This window comes from Schistocerca americana, chromosome 3, assembly GCF_021461395.2.
Source record: "Schistocerca americana isolate TAMUIC-IGC-003095 chromosome 3, iqSchAmer2.1, whole genome shotgun sequence".
In the NCBI taxonomy this organism is placed as follows: Eukaryota; Metazoa; Arthropoda; class Insecta; order Orthoptera; family Acrididae; genus Schistocerca; species Schistocerca americana.
Window position 1 is genome coordinate 19,462,850 of NC_060121.1, and position 20,350 is coordinate 19,483,199.

Genomic DNA, 20,350 nt, shown 5'->3' on the forward strand with positions numbered 1-20,350 from the left:
TTCTTTTACTGCTTGCTCAATATACAGATTGAATATCATCGGGGAGAGGCTATAACCCTGTCTTACTCCCTTCCCAACCACTGCTTCCCTTTCATGTCCCTCGACTCTTATAACTGCCATCTGGTTTCTGTACAAATTGTAAATAGCCTTTCGCTCCCTGTATTTTACCCCTGCCACCCTTAGAATTTGAAAGAGAGTATTCCAGTCAACATTGTTAAAAGATTTCCCTAAGTCTACAAATGCTAGAAACGTAGGTTTGCCTTTCCTTAATCTTTCTTCCAAGATAAGTCGTAAGGTCAGTAATGCCTCACATGTTCCAGTATTTCTACGGAATCCAAACTGATCTTCCCTGAGGTCGGCTTCTAGTAGTTTTTCCATTCGTCTGTAAAGAATTCGTGTTAGTATTTTGCAGCTGTGGCTTATTAAACTGATTGTTCGGTAATTTTCACATCTGTCAACACCTGCTTTCTTTGGGATTGGAATTATTATATTCTTCTTGAAGTCTGATGGTATTTCGCCTGTTTCATACATCTTGCTCACCAGATGGTAGAGTTTTGTCTGGACTGGCTCTCCCAAGGCCGTCAGTAGTTCCAATGGAATGTTGTCTACTCCAGGGGCCTTGTTTCGACTCAGGTCTTTCAGTGCTCTGTCAAACTCTTCACGCAGTATTGTATCTCCCATTTCATCTTCATCTACATCCTCTTCCATTTCCATAATATTGTCCTCAAGTGGATCGCCCTTGTATAGACCCTCTATATACTCCTTCCACCTTTCTGCTTTCCCTTCTTTGCTTAGAACTGGGTTTCCATCTGAGCTCTTGATGTTCATGCAAGTGGCTCTCTTATCTCCAAAGGTCTCTCTAATTTTCCTGTAGGCAGTACCTATCTTACCCCTAGTGAGATAAGCCTCTACATCCCTACATTTGTCCTCTAGCCCTCCCTGCTTAGCCATTTTGCACTTCCTGTCGATCTCATTTTTGAGACATTTGTATTCCTTTTTGCCTGCTTCATTTACTGCATTTTTATATTTTCTCCTTTCATCAATTAAATTCAATATTTCTTCTGTTACCCAAGGATTTCTACTAGCCCTCGTCTTTTTACGTACTTGATCCTCTGCTGCCTTCACTACTTCATCCATCAAAGCTACCCATTATTCTTCTACTGCATTTCTTTCCCCCATTCCTGTCAATTGTTCCCTTATGCTCTCCCTGAAGCTCTGTACAACCTCTGATTCTTTCAGTTTATCCAGGTCCCATCTCCTTAAATTCCCACCTTTTTGCAGTTTCTTCAGTTTTAATCTTACAGGTCATAACCAATAGATTGTGGTCAGAGTCCACATCTGCCCCTGGAAATGTCTTACAATTTAAAACCTGGTTCCTAAATCTCTGTCTTACCATTATATAATCTATCTGATACCTTTTAGAATCTCCAGGGCTATATATGATTTCTAATGGAGCTATTGTATCAGCATTCTCTGAAAGAAACATAACTGCTTTATGACACTGAGGAGAGCTACTACTAAGTTACTCACAGTTGCAGTTGTTCTTGATTTGAATACTGCAATAATAACTTTGTTGTCTTTGGTGAAGAAATTTCAGAAATCCGTGTTTAGTAACCCTGCTTTAGTAGCACTGTCATCAGTAATATTACCACAGCTATTGCGCAGTGAAGGTATTGGTTGTGTCTTGCCATTGGTGTACTACACATGCAACCAGAACCTCTTTGGATTTTCTTCCAGATTTCAAAACGAAGTTTCACTATGGGAACTATTAAACACATCTTGCACTGAAACCCACCCTAATTTCGAGCTTCAGTAAAACATCGCTAATCTTGGAGATTTTGCATTCTTTTAAATTTTGACATGCTTTTTTTCATTGCTTCTGCAGCTGAGTTTTGACATATTTTGTGCACCACCCTTTTAATTTATTTGGTATCATTTCAATTTATTTGGTATATATCTCTTAATTGATGTCGATACTATTTCTCTGAATTTAAGCCATGTCTGGTCTACACTTACAAAGTCAGGCTTGAAGGAGTAGAGACTAAGTAGAGACCGTCTCCTTGGAAGGCATCAAGTTAATTTTTATATGCTTTCTCATTAAATGCCCCATTGTGTAGGGCTGAAAATTAATGGGGATAAGGTAAACAGAATGTGCAAAGTAAGTGGAAATTACTCGTCTCTTCCCCGATTACAGTGCAATAGAAGATAATACAAGATGTTGACAGATTGCCATATCTCGGTAGCTTTATATGTAATAATGAGGTCACAGATGCAGAAATCACCAGCAGAACTGGAAAATCAGTCCATATGGCAATTAGGTCTGTAATATGTCAACAAAGCTTTGCCTGTACTCCTTTATTGTTTATATTTGTGAGACTTGGAAAATGTCAGTAAAATCAGCACACAGTCTCCATATTTTTCACCAACAATGCTAGAGATGAATTCTGAAGATGTTAACCCGACCAAGTTACAAATGATGTAGTGCTGAGAATACGAGGTCTACACAGCCTGCACAAAATTATTGTTGAAAGAAGACTGAAGATTGCAGGTTATGTTCTACACATGTAAGGTGGAAGAATCCCAAAATCAACACTGTTGTGGAAATCAATGGACAGATACAGATGTACAGGAAGACCTTTTAACACCTGGAACTTTTGCAATGAATCTTCAATCCATGGACACAAACTTGGAGGAAGGTGAGAACTTGGCAGCTGATCAAGTGAACTAGTGGAAACCAGTTCCTTGTATGGTACACAGCAAATCTGAGTAAGTTAGTAAGTAAGTAAGTAAGTAAAGTACAACTGGGGATTTTGCAAAACTGTTGGATGATCGATATTATTGTCTAGATTTGACACTGTTGGACTTCTACCTTTTCCTTGATGTGTATTCTTCAAATTGTGAGTTTTACGAGAAAGCTGATAGATACTTACCAATCAACCTTCCCTGACACGAACTGACATTGTCTCTTTATAAATTCTACTGTGCTAACAATTATCTACTGAGAATCCTCGACTAGGTCTCCACAGCTCAAATGAGCCAGTTTCTTTTAAATTTCTGTCTTTGGCTATAATTGTCTTCCAAGTATGGTGACACAACATCCTGTCATGAAACTTTTGCCTTTACACTTGTTTACTTTTCTGGACACTGCCTTTTTCTGCACTGTGCACTAAATACACTATGTGAGTAATGTCCAATCTCCAACAACCAATCGTGAACTGTAAACAGCTGTAAACTCTACCAGGGCACATAGCAAACAATTAACATTTGTGTTTTAGTGTTCTAAGCTGTGAGGTCATCAGCGGACAAATAATTTAGTACCTATTCCTGGACAGTGTGCTGTGTGGTTCTAGGCGCTACAGTCTGGAACCGAATGACCGCTACGTTCGCAGGTTCGAATCCTGCCTCGGGCATGGATGTGTGTTATGTCCTTAGGTTAGTTAGGTTTAATTAGTTCTAAGTTCTAGGCGACTGATGACCTCAGAAGTTAAGTCGCATAGTGCTCAGAGCCATTTGAACCTATTCCTGACGTGCTGTTGTTTGGAACAACAACTGACATGATCCAAAATATTACTTTCTTTTATTATAGCTTCACTTTTATTTTGTCTAATGATTACTAATTTCAGTATCAAATTCCATCATCAAGCCACTATATGATCAGAAAGCATAGTGTATCGTTAAAATATTGTTTAATAAACAGATTACCATTATATCATCATTCCTTAAAGTAATGTCCAAAGTGGAAGGACAGATGATTAATTTTGAGTATATACTAAAGTCAGAGTACTGAACCGGATATGAAAGAAGGAAAACCAGAAGGGCAGTGAGAGACGGGTGCCTTCTATCACCTTACTTCCTTAATATGTTCATCAAGGAAGTAATAACAACAACAAAGAAAAGATGACCGGAATCAAAAGGTAATTTCTGGAATATGCCATGGAAATGTGATAGGACCATTACATTTACAATGTATATAAATGATCCAGTAGAAAGTGTCAGAGGCTCCTTAATATTGTTCACAGGTACTACACTTGTCCATCAGAAAGTAGCAATAACAGAAGGCAGTATCAATTTGCACAATGACCTGCAGAGGATTGGTGAATGATGTAGGCTCTGGCAGTTGACCCTGCACATAAATAAATGTAACACATCACACACACACACACACACACACACACACACACACACACACACACACACACAGGAAAAGAAATCCAATACTGTACAACTACACTATTAATGACAAATTGCTGGAAACAGAATCTACCATAAAATATCTAGAAGTAACTATCCAGAGCAACCTTAAAGTGGAATGACCACATAAAACAGCAATAGAAAAGCAGATGCCAGACTAAGATTCACAGGAAGAATCTTAAGTGAATGTAAATTACCCCTGTGTCCTTACCCAGTAAGACTGACAGAAGAGAGAAAGAAGATCCAATGAAGTGCGGAGTGTTTTGTCACAGGATCATTTAGTCGCTGTGAGATCATTACAGAGATGCTCAGCAACTCCAGTGGTAGATGCCATAAGAGAGCAGTTGTGCATCACGGAAAGATTTACTACCCAAATTTCGAGAGAGTAGTTTCCGAGAAGAGTCTGACAACATAATAGTTTCTCTCATATACAATTCACGAAATGATCATGAGAAGAAAATTTGAGAAGTTAGAGATAATACAGAAGTGTACTGACAGTCATTCTTCCCAAGCACTGTTCACAAGTGGAACAAGGCAGAGGGGATCAGTTGGTGGCATGAGACGTACCCCCTGCCACACACAGTTAGGTGGTTTTTGGAGCATGATGTCGATATGGAAACTTAATTGCATGCATATACACTGCAGATTGATGACATCACAATAGTAAATCAGAGTAGGAACTAAATAAAATGTTTCAGGCCTTAAATCAAGAAGTGGTAAAACTAAAGCTAAAAATGAATACAAAGAAGACAAAAGTTATGGCTACAGACAAGAAAGGAGGAGGAGGTAGGACTGACACAAGAACAGGCAATGAGCAACTCAAGAAAGGAACTGAAATTTAGTATCTCAGTAGCATTTTGCAAGAAAACAATCAATATTTCAAAGCATTCAAGAAAAGAATAGCACAGGTGAAGAGTTCCTTCCAAAATAAGAAGAAGCTGCAACTGAATAAACATATCAGCTTCCACATTAAGAAAATATTTGTAAAGACCTTTGTGTGGAGTGTTCTGACACACAGATGCAAAATCTGTACATTAGGAAAGCCAAAGGAAGCTCGCCTCAGACCTTCTGAAATATGGTTCTGGAGGAGAAGTACAAGAACTATCTGCATTGACAGAAAAATTAAAGGAAATAGGAGAGAAGAAAGAACCACTGAAAGTTATAGGCCAGGGCAAAGCAAAATACACTGGACACTTAACTGGAGATGATAATCTTTTAAAAAACATTTCTGAAGGCAAGATCGTAGGTAAGAAAACAAAGGGATGACTGAGAACATCCTACTTAAACAATATGATCAATGAATGGGATTTTCTTCACACATGGAGATGAAGACAACTGCTGAAGAGAGGAAGCTGTGGCTGCAGAGACAAGGTTTAACCTTTTGGAAGAGTAAGGACAAACTAATACAAAATATGAGTCTGCATGGTAGCTACATATGGAATAAATGACAACTTCTTGTGTGCAGTCATCAAGTCACTTACCTCAGTAGGTGTCTTATCTACTAAAAGTAAAGGTCACTGTTGTGCTTTCAATAGATGTGAACTGCACCCTGAAAATGGTATGTCTAGTTTGCAGTTGTACAGAAGCTTTTTATTTTGCAAAATGGTTCAAATGGCTCTAAACACTATGGGACTTAACATCTGAGGTCATCAGTCCCCCAGACTTAGAACTACTTAAACCTAACTAACCTAAGGACATCCCTGCCTGAGGCAGGATTCGAACCCGCGACCATAGCAGCAGCACGGTTCTGGACTGAAGTGCCTAGAACCGCTCGGCCACAGTGGTCAGCTTTTATTTTGCACAGAAATGTTTGATAATAAGATGAACTGATGCTGGCACTTGCTACTGAAACCAGTAGTACTTAGACACAACAAAAATGTGACTACAGAATTAAGAATAATTTTTCCAAACAATCGAGTATTTTTACCAAAACAACACCACAATAGTGGAAACTTATTTTAAACTAAAGACACAAAAGAAAAAAAGAGAAACTGTAAAGATCTTGAGTCTCATAAGACTCTCTTGGGAGGAAAATATAAGATTTTTAATTGGTAAACTTGCAAGGCATCCTTTTTATGTTGTATAAACTACGAAACTGTTAGCATCGTCAGCTAAAATTTACTTCTTCTGTCATAATATACCTTCCTTCACTTACAGCTGCAGTGTGGAGACAGCGGTGAGGGTGGGAGCGGGGATGGGGGCGAGGGTGTGGGCATACTGCTTTAAAATGGTGATTCTTGTATTGATATTCTTAACAACAGATTTATATCTTTTGTTTATGAAAGTCTGCATGCGATGACAGCTGCACTAGTAATACCTTCACAGGGTCGTATTCAAGTTGCAAGGCTAGATCTATGCCAACCATGACACGCTCCCAGCCTTTCCTCCTCGTGATCTGGTTGTAGCGTTGGGACTGCAGGGTGTCTAAGCTGATGTTCAGACCGTCAAGCCCTGCCCTCTGCAAGGCAACCAGCTGTCTTGCCAACATGAGGCCATCGGTTGTCATTAAGACACTTTCGAGATCTTTTATTTCCTTCAAAGCACCCGTGAAACAGCAAATTATTATAAAAAAACTGAAACAAATAATTTGTAACATTGCTGCTGCATATGAAACAAAACTCCAGTTGATAAATTGAAAATACAAATTCCTCAAAAGTTAACTGTACATTTGCCCTAATACAAAGAGATAAGAAGGGTTAATAAACTGAATTGAAGAATGCAAGTTAAGATAGCAATGGAAAAATAATTAGAGGCATAAGATCACCTACTGCAACAGGGAAATGGGAATCAATATGAACCATTACCCAGCTACTGTCAACTGATTCCATGTCTCCATGCACACTGTATAAACCACTGTGGGTTTGTCCGACAAAGTACATTGTTGTACCACACATTATGGTTTTTCCCCATTCAATGCTCATGTGGAGTGTGGGAAGAATGATTCTTTAAATGGTTCTGTGCATGCTGTAATTAATCTTGCCTTCATGGTCCCTATAGGAGTGATACATATGCGGTTATTGTATAATCCCTAAATACCTCACTTAATACAGGTTCCTGAAATTTTATAAGTTAGGTTTTGTCATATATTTGGCGTCTATCTTCACTTGTCTGGCATTTCCAATTTTTAGTAGCTTCTTGATGCTCTCCCATGCATCAAATAAATCTATGATCAATCATGCTACACTATTTTGTGTACATTCAATGTCTGCCATTAGCCTTATTTGTTATGGGTCATACTTAAGCAATATTCTAGAATGGGCCACACAAGTATTTTGTAAGCAATGTCCTCTATAGACTGATTGCATTTTCCAGTATCTTACCAATGAATTGAAGTCTGCATTCTGCTTTGCCTACAAGTGAGTCTATGTCACCATTTCATTTCATCCAGATATTTGTATGAGTTGACCAATTAAAACTGTGATTATTTGATAATGTAGTCATACAATACTGTCTTTTTTTTTGTTTTGTGATGTGCTCCAATTTACATTTCTGAAAACTTAAACTCAGTTGCCTATCTTTGGACCAAATTGAAATGTTATGATCTGACTCACATTTGTGCAGATTTTTTTCAGGCAATAATTCATTATAGACAACTCTATCATCCAGGAAAAGTATGAGGTTCCTTATAATATCGTCTTCCAGAACATTAAGGTACAACATAAATGTAATGGTATAAATTACTATAACTGTATAAATAAGTTTATAAGTGTGTAAAATACATTGAACTATTTGTTACAACAAAATATTGTACCGGTATACTCAGCAAGATGTTAAATCAGCAGATAGCTACATTTTATGTTCAACATTTTGTGTACAGCATATATGCTGGAAAGGATTTATACCCAAATTAAATAAATCTGAAGAAATGGTAGTGTGTATCTGGAAAAAAAATCCGTAAAAACTCATACAGTCCAATTTGCTATTATGTCACTGTTACTGAAATATAATACAAAGTAACTGAATTCGATGAACATTCTCAGAGTGCAATATGCCTCAGAGTGAAATGCACAGTAATGTCAACATTATTTTTTAGGCTATGTTTGTGAAAATGGATGAAAGCAAACCACACATTTTGTTCTCAATCTGCGGAAGCATTATGCACTGTGAAACACTGTACTGCTGTTATACATAAAAGCTGTCTCATTGCCAACATCTTTCCCCTGCTGGCTGTTCTACACTTCTCATAACTAATTCAACACGTTGTAAGATATTTTATGCTGTATGACACCACAGTCCAATCTGGTTAGGATAGCATAAAAATAATATATGAATTTCAGTATTGAAACTGGAAAAGCAGAACAGCTCTCATCACACTGGATATCAAATCGAGGTTGGATTACAGCCATGGGTACATCATTTCATGCTACTCAACTGAATGTCATATGTCAGAGTTCTTCAACTGTAGTGGCTGGCGACTGGTGGCTGGCGGCTGGTGGCATACCCATCTCTTGGCATCCTGTGAACAGACGTTCTCCACAGGTGACAGATTTGAAGAAAATGCTGGATACGGCAACAGTGGAACACTCTCTGTATCGAGGTAGCTCAGTACAGCTCAGGTGATGTGTAGTCTTGCATTATCTTGTTAAAAGATGACATCAAAGAAAGACTTGTAAGGGATAGAACAATTTATCAGCTTCCTGAACATCCTTCCAACAGCGAGGAAAACAAAATAAACAAGAAAGAAGAACAAAAATACAACGCTGCTGACTTTCCTAATTTAAACTAGAGGTATGTGATGCTGTAAATATGATTCCCAATTACCAAATTGTGAATACGCCCGATTTAAAAATTTATCACCATAATGTGCAATCCCTGCGTAATAAGATCGATGAAATTAACGTTCTATTAACACATGAACTTAATGATATCTCAGTGTTATGCATTTCTGAGCACTGGCTTAGCCCAGAATTAATCCAGAATACTAAAATAAACAAATTTGTCTTGGCTGCTTACTACTGCAGGAAAAACAGCAAACAGTGTGGGGTAGCAATTTACACAAAGGATAATGTAGATTTTATTACACTACCTGACTTAACTAGGGCAAATGTCGAAAAGGATTATGAAATTGCAGCTATAAAAATTACTCAGTTCAACCTGGTTATTGCTACAGTTTACCGATCACCGTCTGGGAATTTTGAACTTTTCTTAAACAAAGTGGAGTCATTGCTAAATAAAGTAAATAAAATGGATTGTGAATTTATAATCTGTGGTGACTTCAATATTGACTTCCTCATGAATAGTGGAAATAGGGAGACCATTTTGAACCTTGCAACGTCCTTCAATTTAAAGGCTGAAGTAAAAGCAGCTACCCGAGTATCAGAAACTTGTCAAACAGCTCTTGATCAGTTTCTAGTAAATAAGAGTTTACACAACACCTCACTAAAAATTTTCAATGCAGGTTTTAGTGATCATCTTGCTCAAATATTAAGCATAAAAGTACAAAGCAGTATTATTAACAACATGTCTTTTAGAACAGCATATCGAAGCTATAATCAGCATAATGTGAACTACTTCAACAACTTATTACACAAAGAAAAATGGCTAGGAGTGTACAAAATGAATGATATTAATGAAAAATTCGACACTTTCATTGATACATTAACCCATTTCTTTGAACTTGCATTCCCACTGAAAACATTAACCATATGGGGACACTCTAGAACAAACAGCTGGATCACAAAGGGAATAAGGGTTTCATGCCAGAAGAGAAGACTACTTCATGAAATATGTAACTCGAAAAATTCCTCACCTGTAGTACGCGCATACTATAAAAAATACTCCAAAATATTAAGAAAAGTAATAAAAGCAGCAAAAATAATGCATAATGATTAAATCATTTATAATGCAGCTAATAAATCAAAGTCTATGTGGAGTGTTATAAAAAAAGAATGTGGAGAATACAGACAACCTTGGAAAAATATAACACTATCACATAAAAATAAAAAAGTAACAAACCCCTTAGAAGTAGCTAACACATTTAACAACTTTTTCACAGGTGTTGCTGAAAATATGTTACAATCAAACTTTAAGAGCATCCAGGCAAATGAATATAAAATAAGTACATGTAGAGGATCAATGTACATCGGTTCTGTTTCACAAGATGAAGTAGCTAAAGCAATAAAAGGACTAAAAAATTCCAAATCGGCAGGTATTGATGGTATACCTGCAACAGTGTTAAAGAAGAGCGCATCAAACCTAACTGAAGTACTCACACATTTATGCGACTGCTCACTTCAGGCAGGCACTTTCCCTGATGTGTTAAAAACATCAAAAGTTATTCCTGTATATAAAAAAGGGGATAAAGACAATGTAAATAACTACAGACCCATCACAATTTCCTCCTGCATCTCTAAAGTACTGGAAAAAGTTATGTATGAGAAACTTATGAAATTTATAAATAAAAACAGCATCCTATGTAATGAACAACATGGATTCAGAAATAAGAGGTCAACGACAACTGCTGTCTATGAGTGCATCAATTTCATCCTAAACCTGATGGACAAAAAACAGGAAACAATAGGAGTCTTTATTGACTTGTCAAAAGCTTTTGACATGGTGGACCATAAAATTCCGCTATCAAAGCTAGAAAGATATGGTATTCGAGGTCTGTCCAACAAGTGGATCAGTTCCTTCCTGACAAATCGTATGCAGGCAGTGTGCGTCAAGCACACAAATATTGAACTAAAAACTGTATCTAATCACTTATCTGACTATAAACAAATAAAATGTGGTGTACCCCAAGGATCCGTATTGGGACCCCTTCTGTTTCTTCTGTACATAAATGATCTAAGCTTAAATATTGATGCACACAAATCAATCATATTTGCAGATGACACCATGATTCTACTAAAAGGAGATGACGATGAACAGTTACAGCAGACAGTAAACACAGTCACGAAACAACTTAGCAGCTGGGCACAGAGTAATCGGCTTGTAATAAACAGTAAGAAAACCGTTGCTCTAAAATTCCACAATGTTCCTAACAAGGACATGTTTATCCCATCAGTCTCTATCAATGACGAACCAGTTGGTAACAGTACTGAAACCAAATTCTTAGGACTTTGGCTGCAGAGTGACATCAGATGGAACAAGCATATTGAATGTCTCAATGCAGAACTGACCAAAACACGTTATCTTCTTTGTTCATTAAAATCATGCTGTAGTGAGAAAACAGTATTGAATGCATATCATGCGTACTTTCATTCTCGTCTTAGATATGGGGTCACCTTCTGGGGAAACTCTAAAATAGCTAATAGCACTTTTAAACTACAAAAAAAGGGCCATTAGAATCTTGTTTGGGTGCAAGCCCAGAGACTCTTGTAAACCCCTGTTTAAGAAATCTGGTATTCTCCCATTACCGTGTGTATACATTATGGAAACCCTTTTGTTCTTTAAATTAAATGTAATAGGCAAGGACCAGAGGCTAAAAAAAACTGTGATATACGTGAGCACTTTACCAGACAAAACAGGAACTTACATATGACTCAAATCAGCATAGCACTGTGCCAAAAAGGTACTTTTCACATGGGAGTTAAGCTTTATAACAAACTTCCTGAAAACATAAAAGCTATCACTGAGGTCAATACATTTGGAAAATCTCTAAAGTCATATTTACAGCATCACTGCTTTTATTCCATTGAAGAATATTTAAATTTATGAAATGTGTTATATAAATACTTGTGTGTAAAGTGTATTATTGTAAGCTTAAATATGTATGCTTTGAAATTACTTTCAGCCTGTATATTCATAACTTGACTTGTCCAATGTCTTATGCATAAGCTGCTATGTAGACAACAGGACCAATAAAATACAATCTACAATCACGGAGCCCTTGAAAATAGAGCACAGCGATAGGCCTTAACAAAACACAAATGCAATGACTGCTGTCCAAATTACTGGATATGTGAACCAGAAGTTGTGACACGTATCCAGTTGCACCCCATACCATCACATCACATGCTGGACCCGCATGAGAATGACAGGTACAATCTGGCCAGGTCTGTTGGCATCAGAGCCTCCAAACACAAGTACATCAATTGTGACGATGTTGCAGAACCGAGACTCGTCTGACATGATGACACAGTGCCATTCCTGTGTCTGGCATTGTTGTCAGTTGCACCGCTGTCAGTTCACCTCTCTCTAGAGCTGCATTAAGGGCTTGACAGTCTGTGCTGCTCCAGATGCCATCACATTGTCTGTGTGGATATCTGTCTCACTGTATACAAGCCCACTTCCTGACTAAATGTACACAACTTCACTGCAGGATAACGTACGCATGAGCGAACACTTGTCTGCCCTCTCAGGTGCTAGTTGGGTGGCACTACTGAGGCCCTGCAAGGCATTTAGCATGGCCCTCCTGAACCTACCAATTCTATGTTGGCACAAAATGAGATTCTGAGCAATGCAAGCAGCAATATAGTGAAACAATAAACCAGAGTCTCAGCAGACCATGAGCCTGCCACTGCCAAATCTGGAATGCTGATAAACATTTCTCCTTCTTCCATTATGCTTAACACGGTCTTCGTGTAAACAACCAACACTGAAATAGAATTTCTGAATGAGAAACCCGCTCCATAAGCTTTTCTTGCATGCAGAATATGCATGGGAGTGCTGAAAAGTAATGCCTCTGAATTTTTTATTCTGTTCTCAATATCGGTCGAGGTTTGACACGTCACACATATTACTTGGTCAACTTTCCCACTTCACTGACTCATGGCACACCCACCTCCCGCAAACAGATGGAGTCGGCATAGGCAGCCCACTCTGACCAGAGATTGTGAATATGTTTACGGTGCACTTCGAGGAAGAGGCCCTGATGTCAACCAAATGGAAATCCATCTTCTTCTTTTCTTCTTCTTCTTCTTCTTCTTCTGTTATGTGGATAACACACTTGTCATCTGGCCTCATGGAAGAGACAAACTTCTTGACTTCTTTGTACATCTGAACTCCACACGCCACAAAATCAAATTCACTATGGAGACCAAAGAAGAAGGAAGACTACCATAGCTGGACATCATAGTCAGGAGAATAATGGACAGCACCCTGTGCCACAGCGTGTATCTGACTCTATAAAACACATAAACTCAGTTCTCCCTATGGCACTGTGAATAATTTCAATAACAAAAAGTGAGATGAATGTTGCAGCTTACAATTAATTTCCACTTTGGCTTTGTATTCAAGATCAGTCTTACCTGAGAGTGCAACATTACATCTGTAGTTAATTTAATTATATGTTCATTAGATTTTGGTTATAAGGCATGTTTTGCTGCCTAATGTTTCATCTCCAAACACTGGAAACAATCCATGGAGGAAGAGGAGTATGTAAGACATTGTTGGACCAGGTTGGAGGAATCTGTGAATTTCAATACTCTGTAGAAGAGCTCAATCATTTGAAAATAACTTTCAGACCTTGTGGCTATTCTAACAGATATACATAGGGCACTACATTCTAAAATATTTGCATCTTTCAGTGAAAAACAAGCAACTAGAGGAAAAGTTCTCTTGCCACTTGTAAAAACAGTCGCAGATCGCGACCTCTGAGTGCTATAAAGAGAAGGTATTGACGCAGTGCTTAAACCAAACAGAAGACCACAACTGCAGCCATACTCAAGCAAATTGCTATGCAGTAGTTTCAGTGAATTTGACAATGATGTGGCTGCTTTCATAGTGGCCCAGTCATATTGTGGGGTACGGAATGCCAGTGACAGGGCTGGAATTGTAGGTGACAGATGGGTTTTTGGCAAAGCCTTGTATCAATACCTCCTTAATTATTGAGCTGAAAAACTGTAAAAAACATTCATGCAGTAAAATCACACAAAACAATTTCCTATTTCTGCAGGTATTGTGCCTTCTGTTTCTTTTTCATTACAAAAACATATTGATTCAAGTTTATAAAGTCACAACTATGTCACTGTGATTTGTGTAACACACATTCTGGAACATGTTCCAGGAATGTCATGAAACAGACAGCTTTAAATAATTACTCTAGCTCATCTTTCAAGACTTGCATGCCAACAACAACACCATCTATCCAATCTCTTTTTATTTCACTTTCATGATAAGACTTCTCCACAAAGGATATCATCTGCCATGTAGGTAGTGCAAGAGGAAATTCCACACTAACATTTGGGTAATCAAGTGGATTCTGCGTCTTGTCAGAACCAAGTACAATCAACCCAATTTCATCTTTACCACTGGTAAATATCTGGAAACATATTAAATGGTAAAAATAAATTTTGTTTATAACAAGTTGTATACCAATAAAAACATCACACACAGATACTCTTTATAAAATTATTTAATTGGATAGATAAAAAATCTACTCACCAAGCAGTGGCAGAACACACACATAAAAGACTGTTGTGATAGGCAAGCGTTTGGAGCCAGTGACTCCTTCTTCAGGCTGAAGGGCTGCAGGGGAAGCAAGAAGGATGAAGGAAAAGGACTGGAGAGGTCTAAGAAAAGGGGTAGATTTTGGGAAAGTCACCCAGAACCATGGGTCATGGGTGACTTACGGTACAGGATGAGAAGGAAAGACTAATTGTTGGGGACTGCATCGGGCAAGATTCGGAAACCTGAGAGCTTAAAGGTGGAAGACAGGGTAATATGCAAGACAGAGATTACTACTAAAACTGTATATGGTTAATAAGAGTGAGAAGGTAAGTGTATTGTATGCAACAGTTGTGGGAGGGGGCAGTGAAAATAGACGGGAAAGACAATGAAAGATGTAGAAAGCTAAAACGGAGTGAAGCAAAGAGTAATTACAGTGAAGAAAAGCTGAGACAGGAGAAATTAACGTAAATTAAGGCGAGGTGGGTGGTGAGAACCAAGGACACGTTGTAGTGCTAGTTCCCACCTGCGGAGTTCTGAGAAACTGGTGTCTGGCGGAAGAATCCAGGTGGCATGTGTGGTGAAACAAGTGCCGAGGTCACGTATCCCATGTTGTAGAGCATGCTCTGCAACAGGATATTGTGAGTTTCCAGTATATACACTATGCCTATGCCCACTTATCCTAACTGATAATTTGGTGGTAGTCATGCAGATGTAGAAAGCTGAACAGTGTTTACATAATAGCTGGTATATGACATGTGTCGTTTCTATTTTTCGCCTAATCCGAAGTTCTGGGTGACTTTTCCAAAATCTACACCGTTTCCTGGAACTCTCCAGGCCTTTTCCTTTACCCTTCTTCCTTCCCCTTCAACGCTTCTGTCTGGAGGAGCCATTGGCTCCGAAAGCTTGCCAATCACAAATAATTTATTGTTTTTGTTGTTATAGTTACTCTTTATAACCTACTTAAAATACATCACATACCCTCCTCTCCACAATTCTTCGAACACATAGTTTTGCCTTTTGCAAAAAATCACTGCGTTTCTGTATAACATACTTGGAGTCAAAGTGTCCAACATCTATTACAATTATAAACAGAAGAAAGAAAGTCATTGTATTTATTGGCAGTATTACGCAATCAAATATTTTGAAAGAGTTCCAGTGGTATAAATTTACAAAATCTTACAAATAAATATATACGTTTATTCTTTAAATCAATTCTTAGCAATAACATAATAGTATAAATTGCAGAATCAATATAGCCAATTTTAATGTAATGACTGCAATACAAATACAATATAACAGCGGTAAGTTATAACAAATGAGAGAGAGAGAGAGAGAGAGAGAGAGAGAGAGAGAAAGAGAGGCATTTAGACAATGTTTCATTACAGTGTGAAACTTATTAGAATTAAAATGAAGCCATAGTGAATTATTACATTCCAAAACTAACAATTATTGTGTTCTTTCACCCCAAAATAATACATTCATTAGGCAATGTATACTTTTAATTTCAGAAATTTTTACAGCTCTGAACTTCACTGCTTCGATGAATTTATTACATGTGTCAATGAATGAGGGTTGATAACACTGCTTTAGTCATTCAATTGTTCGTCATGTGATATTTGCAATGTTCTTAATAACTTCTTATGTAAAGTTCTATCATCAAAAAGATAATCTACGTAAGTTTTAAAAGTCGCGAATCTTTAAACAACAACTTGAAAATGGGTATATCAGTATTTTGTATACATTCTAGCATTGCTAGATTTACTTTTAAATTTTAAAGTATATGAGCAGATTGAGCGACTTTCCATCCAGAAAATTTGCTGTTGGCAAGACCTCACTACAAAGAAAAATGGTCTTTCCGGAGTCAAATGCTAAAAAATTCATAAATACCAGCATTGTAAGTGATACAAACAGGTATTAAGCACCGGGCATAAATATCATTCTGCTTGACGAGAAAAAAAGTAGGTAGATGAAAGAGTAAATTGGGTGCAAGGATTGAACAAAAAAAAAACATGAGGGTCACTGCTCAAGAATTGAGAACTGCCCCCCCCCCTCCCCCACCCCTTCCTTTTACAGGCTTACTTTCACTTTTCAGATGAGACCATATGTGAAGAAAATAGCCAATATGTAAAGAGAATTACAGATAAAGAGTTTTCTAGAATGAGATTTTCACTCTGCAGCATAGTGTGCACTGATATGAAACTTCCTGGCAGATTAAAACTGTGTGCTTGACCAAGACTCAAACTTGGTGATCGTAGCCCCAGACCTGTGTTGCCGTTTTGGGAGGTAGATCTCATATCTGGAAAGAGGAGATGACAGTTAGGGTACTATGGGTGAGCAGCTGCCATCAATTTTTGATGGTGCAGAACCCACAATAGTGGAACTGCTGCCTAGTCCAAAGGCACCTGTTACCAGTCTTACCCCACAATAGTGTATCGAATCCAGACGTAATGTCGAAGCTGATAAAAAGTCATATGAGAGATTCCTGTAATCTAGGTGTGACTGCACCAATGCTGCATACAGCCATATCAAAGTAGAGTGGACCACACCGCTGAGGCATAGAAGAGCATTCAGGTGCGACCTACATGTCTGCTTTAGTTGGCAAAGACGGGGAAGCCATGTCAACTAGGCATCAAAGACCGGACCTAAAAAACACGATGACAGAAATGCATAACGTAGGTCATGGCAGCCAAAAAATGGATGCTATGAGTGAAAGCCCATGATTGTGCTTGGTGTATTGCTCCCTGCATTCTGCCTCCAGCAATAGCCGTCACGGACGAACAAAAATGATGGGGACAAAATATGTCATGCAGCTGCCGCCAGATCATTGATAGCCACAAAAAGGAGAGTGACACTCAAAACAGAACCTTGTGCAAGCCCCTTCTCCTGCAGGGGGGGGATGCTACAGGAGGCACCAACCTGTACCCAAAAAGTGTGACATGGAAGAAAGTTCTGGATAAAAATCAGGAGTGGGCCATGGAGGCCCCACTCCTTTAAGGTGGCAAGGACGTTATGGCACCATGTGGTATCATAAGATATACACGCAGATCAATGAAAACTGCAACAAGGAACTGATGCTGAGCAAAAGCTGTTCAGATAGCACACTTCAAGTGGACTAAATTATCTTCAGTAGAGCGCCCTTGGCGAAAAGCACCCTGGATCGAAGCCAAAAGATCCGGGGATTCAAGGACACAATACAGCCTTCAACTAACCATATGTTCAAGTAACTTGCAGGACACTGAGTAAACAATCTGGACGACAGCTGTCCGTTTGAAGAGGCAATTTATGTGATTTCAAAATTGGAATAACGGCATTTTCTCGCTACTGGGAAGAGAATTCTGCATTGCCCCAGGGACGGTTAAAGAAAGGCCAGGTACACTGACGGAAAAATTTGCAACACCAAAAAATAATTAATGTAGAGTAATGAAATACCAGGAATATATTTGTTGAGACAACGTATGTAAAGTGATTAATGTTGCAGGATCAATGTGAGTGTGAGATAAGCCACTGCAAGACATTGCTGAAGATGCCACTAAGTGAGACAAGTTCATAGAGAATTGCAATAGAAGGCAAAATCGTCAAAAAAAAGGGAGCCGGAGATGCCCAGTGGGAGACAGGCCATTATAGGGTTTATGGTGATAGCAAAGAGAATGACACTCAGAATGGAACCCTGAGACACACCATTTTCCTGGATAAAGGTGTCCGACAAGGCAGACCCTTCATGCACCTCGAAAACTCGGTCTTTTAAAAATGTCTGAAGGAAACAGGGTAGGTGGCCACGGAAGCCCCACATGTGAAGAGTATGGACGTTACTAGCTCTCTAGCAGGTGTCATAGGCCTTTTCCAAATCAAAAAACACAGCGACAATCTGGGATTTCTGCAGAAAACCATTCATGACATGGGTGGGTAAAATAATGAGATGGTCCACTGCAGAATGCCGTGTTGAAAGCCACACTGTGCATTCATAAAAAGTTGTGAGACTCGAGCCACCATATCATCCGGGCATGAATCATATGTCCCATCACCTTGAGAACACACTGGTAAGAGAGATGGAGTGGTAGCTAGAAGGAAGAGTGTGTGTGTGTGTGTGTGTGTGTGTGTGTGTGTGTGTGTGTGTGTGTCAGAGAGAGAGAGAGAGAGAGAGAGAGAGAGAGAGCTAATTTCGGCAAGAGCTAGATTTCCATCAATAAACTGAGTTGAAGCTGCTGTTGTGGTCTTCATCCAACTACTGCTTTGGTGCAACTCACCAGCCTATTCCTGCCTTTGTAAGCCTCTTCATCTCTGCATAGTATTTCAACCTAAATCCACTTAGAATGGTGAACCACCATTCAGAGAATAACTTTTTAACAACACAGTTTGACTTCTGTAAAGGCTTCTATACTGAGAAGCCAACATAATATCTCACAAATTCAATTCCAGTAGAATTAAATAGTGGAAATTATCCCCTCTGTCATCTTACCAAAGCCTTTGACTGTTTAGATTAAAAAATTCTGAGAGGGGAAGCTAAAATAGTATGGCATTAAAAGTCTTCCCCTTGCATGGATTGAGTTGTACTTTAACTACAGAAAATGGAAGGTCACATTAACAAATGATAAGACAGGAATAAGATTAAACTCAAAAAGGGAGAACATAAAATATGGTGTGGCACACAGTATTTGCTGCCAAGTCCACAAAAATGATTTACTTGGGGCACTGGAGGGCTTTGGAAAAACTCTAATGTTTGCAGTGTCACAAACTTATTGATGCAAGATCTAAACTCATCCATACCAGAAACATCCAGGATAATAACAGAACAGGCTTGTATAGATCCACAGGTACCAGCTTAATGCCTAAAAACTTGTATTGCGCAGTTCTAAAGAAATAAAAGCAACTTACAGATACGAATATCAAAAGTAGGGATAAATGGGCAATTAGGCTCCCGTGTTCTAAGTTCCTGGGAATGCAGATACCAATCACGTGTGAGACCAGCATGTGGGTCAGTTAACCGAGAAGCTCAGTTCCGCCCATTTTGTGCTTAGAAATCTCTTACTGTATCAAACTGGACAAAGGATTGCTAACACACTTTCACTCAGTTTACTCATATGGCTTAATCTTCTGAGGTACTTCAGCTAAGCGGAAAAAATTATTTATTCTACATCTTGAAAAAGCTTCTTCAGGGACCCATGGATTCTCACACTTACATGCCTATAGAAGTTATATTTCCTAATGGTATATGTGATTAATAACAAGATTTAGTTTAAGATGAACGCAGCAATTCAGAACTGCAATACTAGAAGCAAAAATAATTTCCATATATAAAAACCTAAAATCAGGTTTGCCACAAGTTTCTCCAAGTGAAATTTCCTGATATTTCTCTGATTCCACAGACACGTTTTAGAATTTTTCCCCGACAAATTTTGAGGTCTCAAGGGGAGGTAAAGACATAAGTCGACAAAAGAATGTAAGGGCTTTGTATTTCTCCCCCATTTTGTTTTAGGGTGCAAAAACAACTAGGGTCATATGTGTCCATGCCAAAACTGTGAAACACAAAGATGAAGAGAGGAGTTAAAAATGATTACATGTCAATGTTTAATGACGGAAGATAGGACAGCTAGAAACAGGGACGTGGAGAAAGGTCTATGAAGTACGCAATAGTGAAATGGAGGCCCAGAACTAAAAATTAAATGGCCTTCACTATATTGCTACAACTGATAAAAAGTAAAACAGAGTCGACAGCCCACGCATTGTTCACTAAAATGGCCAATAACTCAGATGGCAAACCCAAAAGGGAATGTAAACTCTAAAAAAAAAAAGGGCATCCCCTCAGGAAACGGCAGACAGTTAAAAGTTG

General features: G+C 38.5%; 1 protein-coding gene across 1 annotated transcript in view; it reads right to left on the bottom strand.

Annotated features, from left to right (window-relative positions):
- LOC124605201 (molybdenum cofactor biosynthesis protein 1-like) overlaps positions 1-15,630 on the bottom strand; it is a 64,570-nt gene extending 48,940 nt beyond the window's left edge. The window contains exons 1-3 of the mRNA XM_047136735.1: positions 15,502-15,630; positions 14,175-14,395; positions 6,509-6,764 (exon numbers count right to left, since the gene is read on the bottom strand). Of these exons, the coding sequence (XP_046992691.1) occupies positions 6,509-6,764; positions 14,175-14,395; positions 15,502-15,630 (606 nt within the window). The remainder of the gene's footprint in view (positions 1-6,508; positions 6,765-14,174; positions 14,396-15,501) is intronic.
- Positions 15,631-20,350: the final 4,720 nt, after the last annotated feature.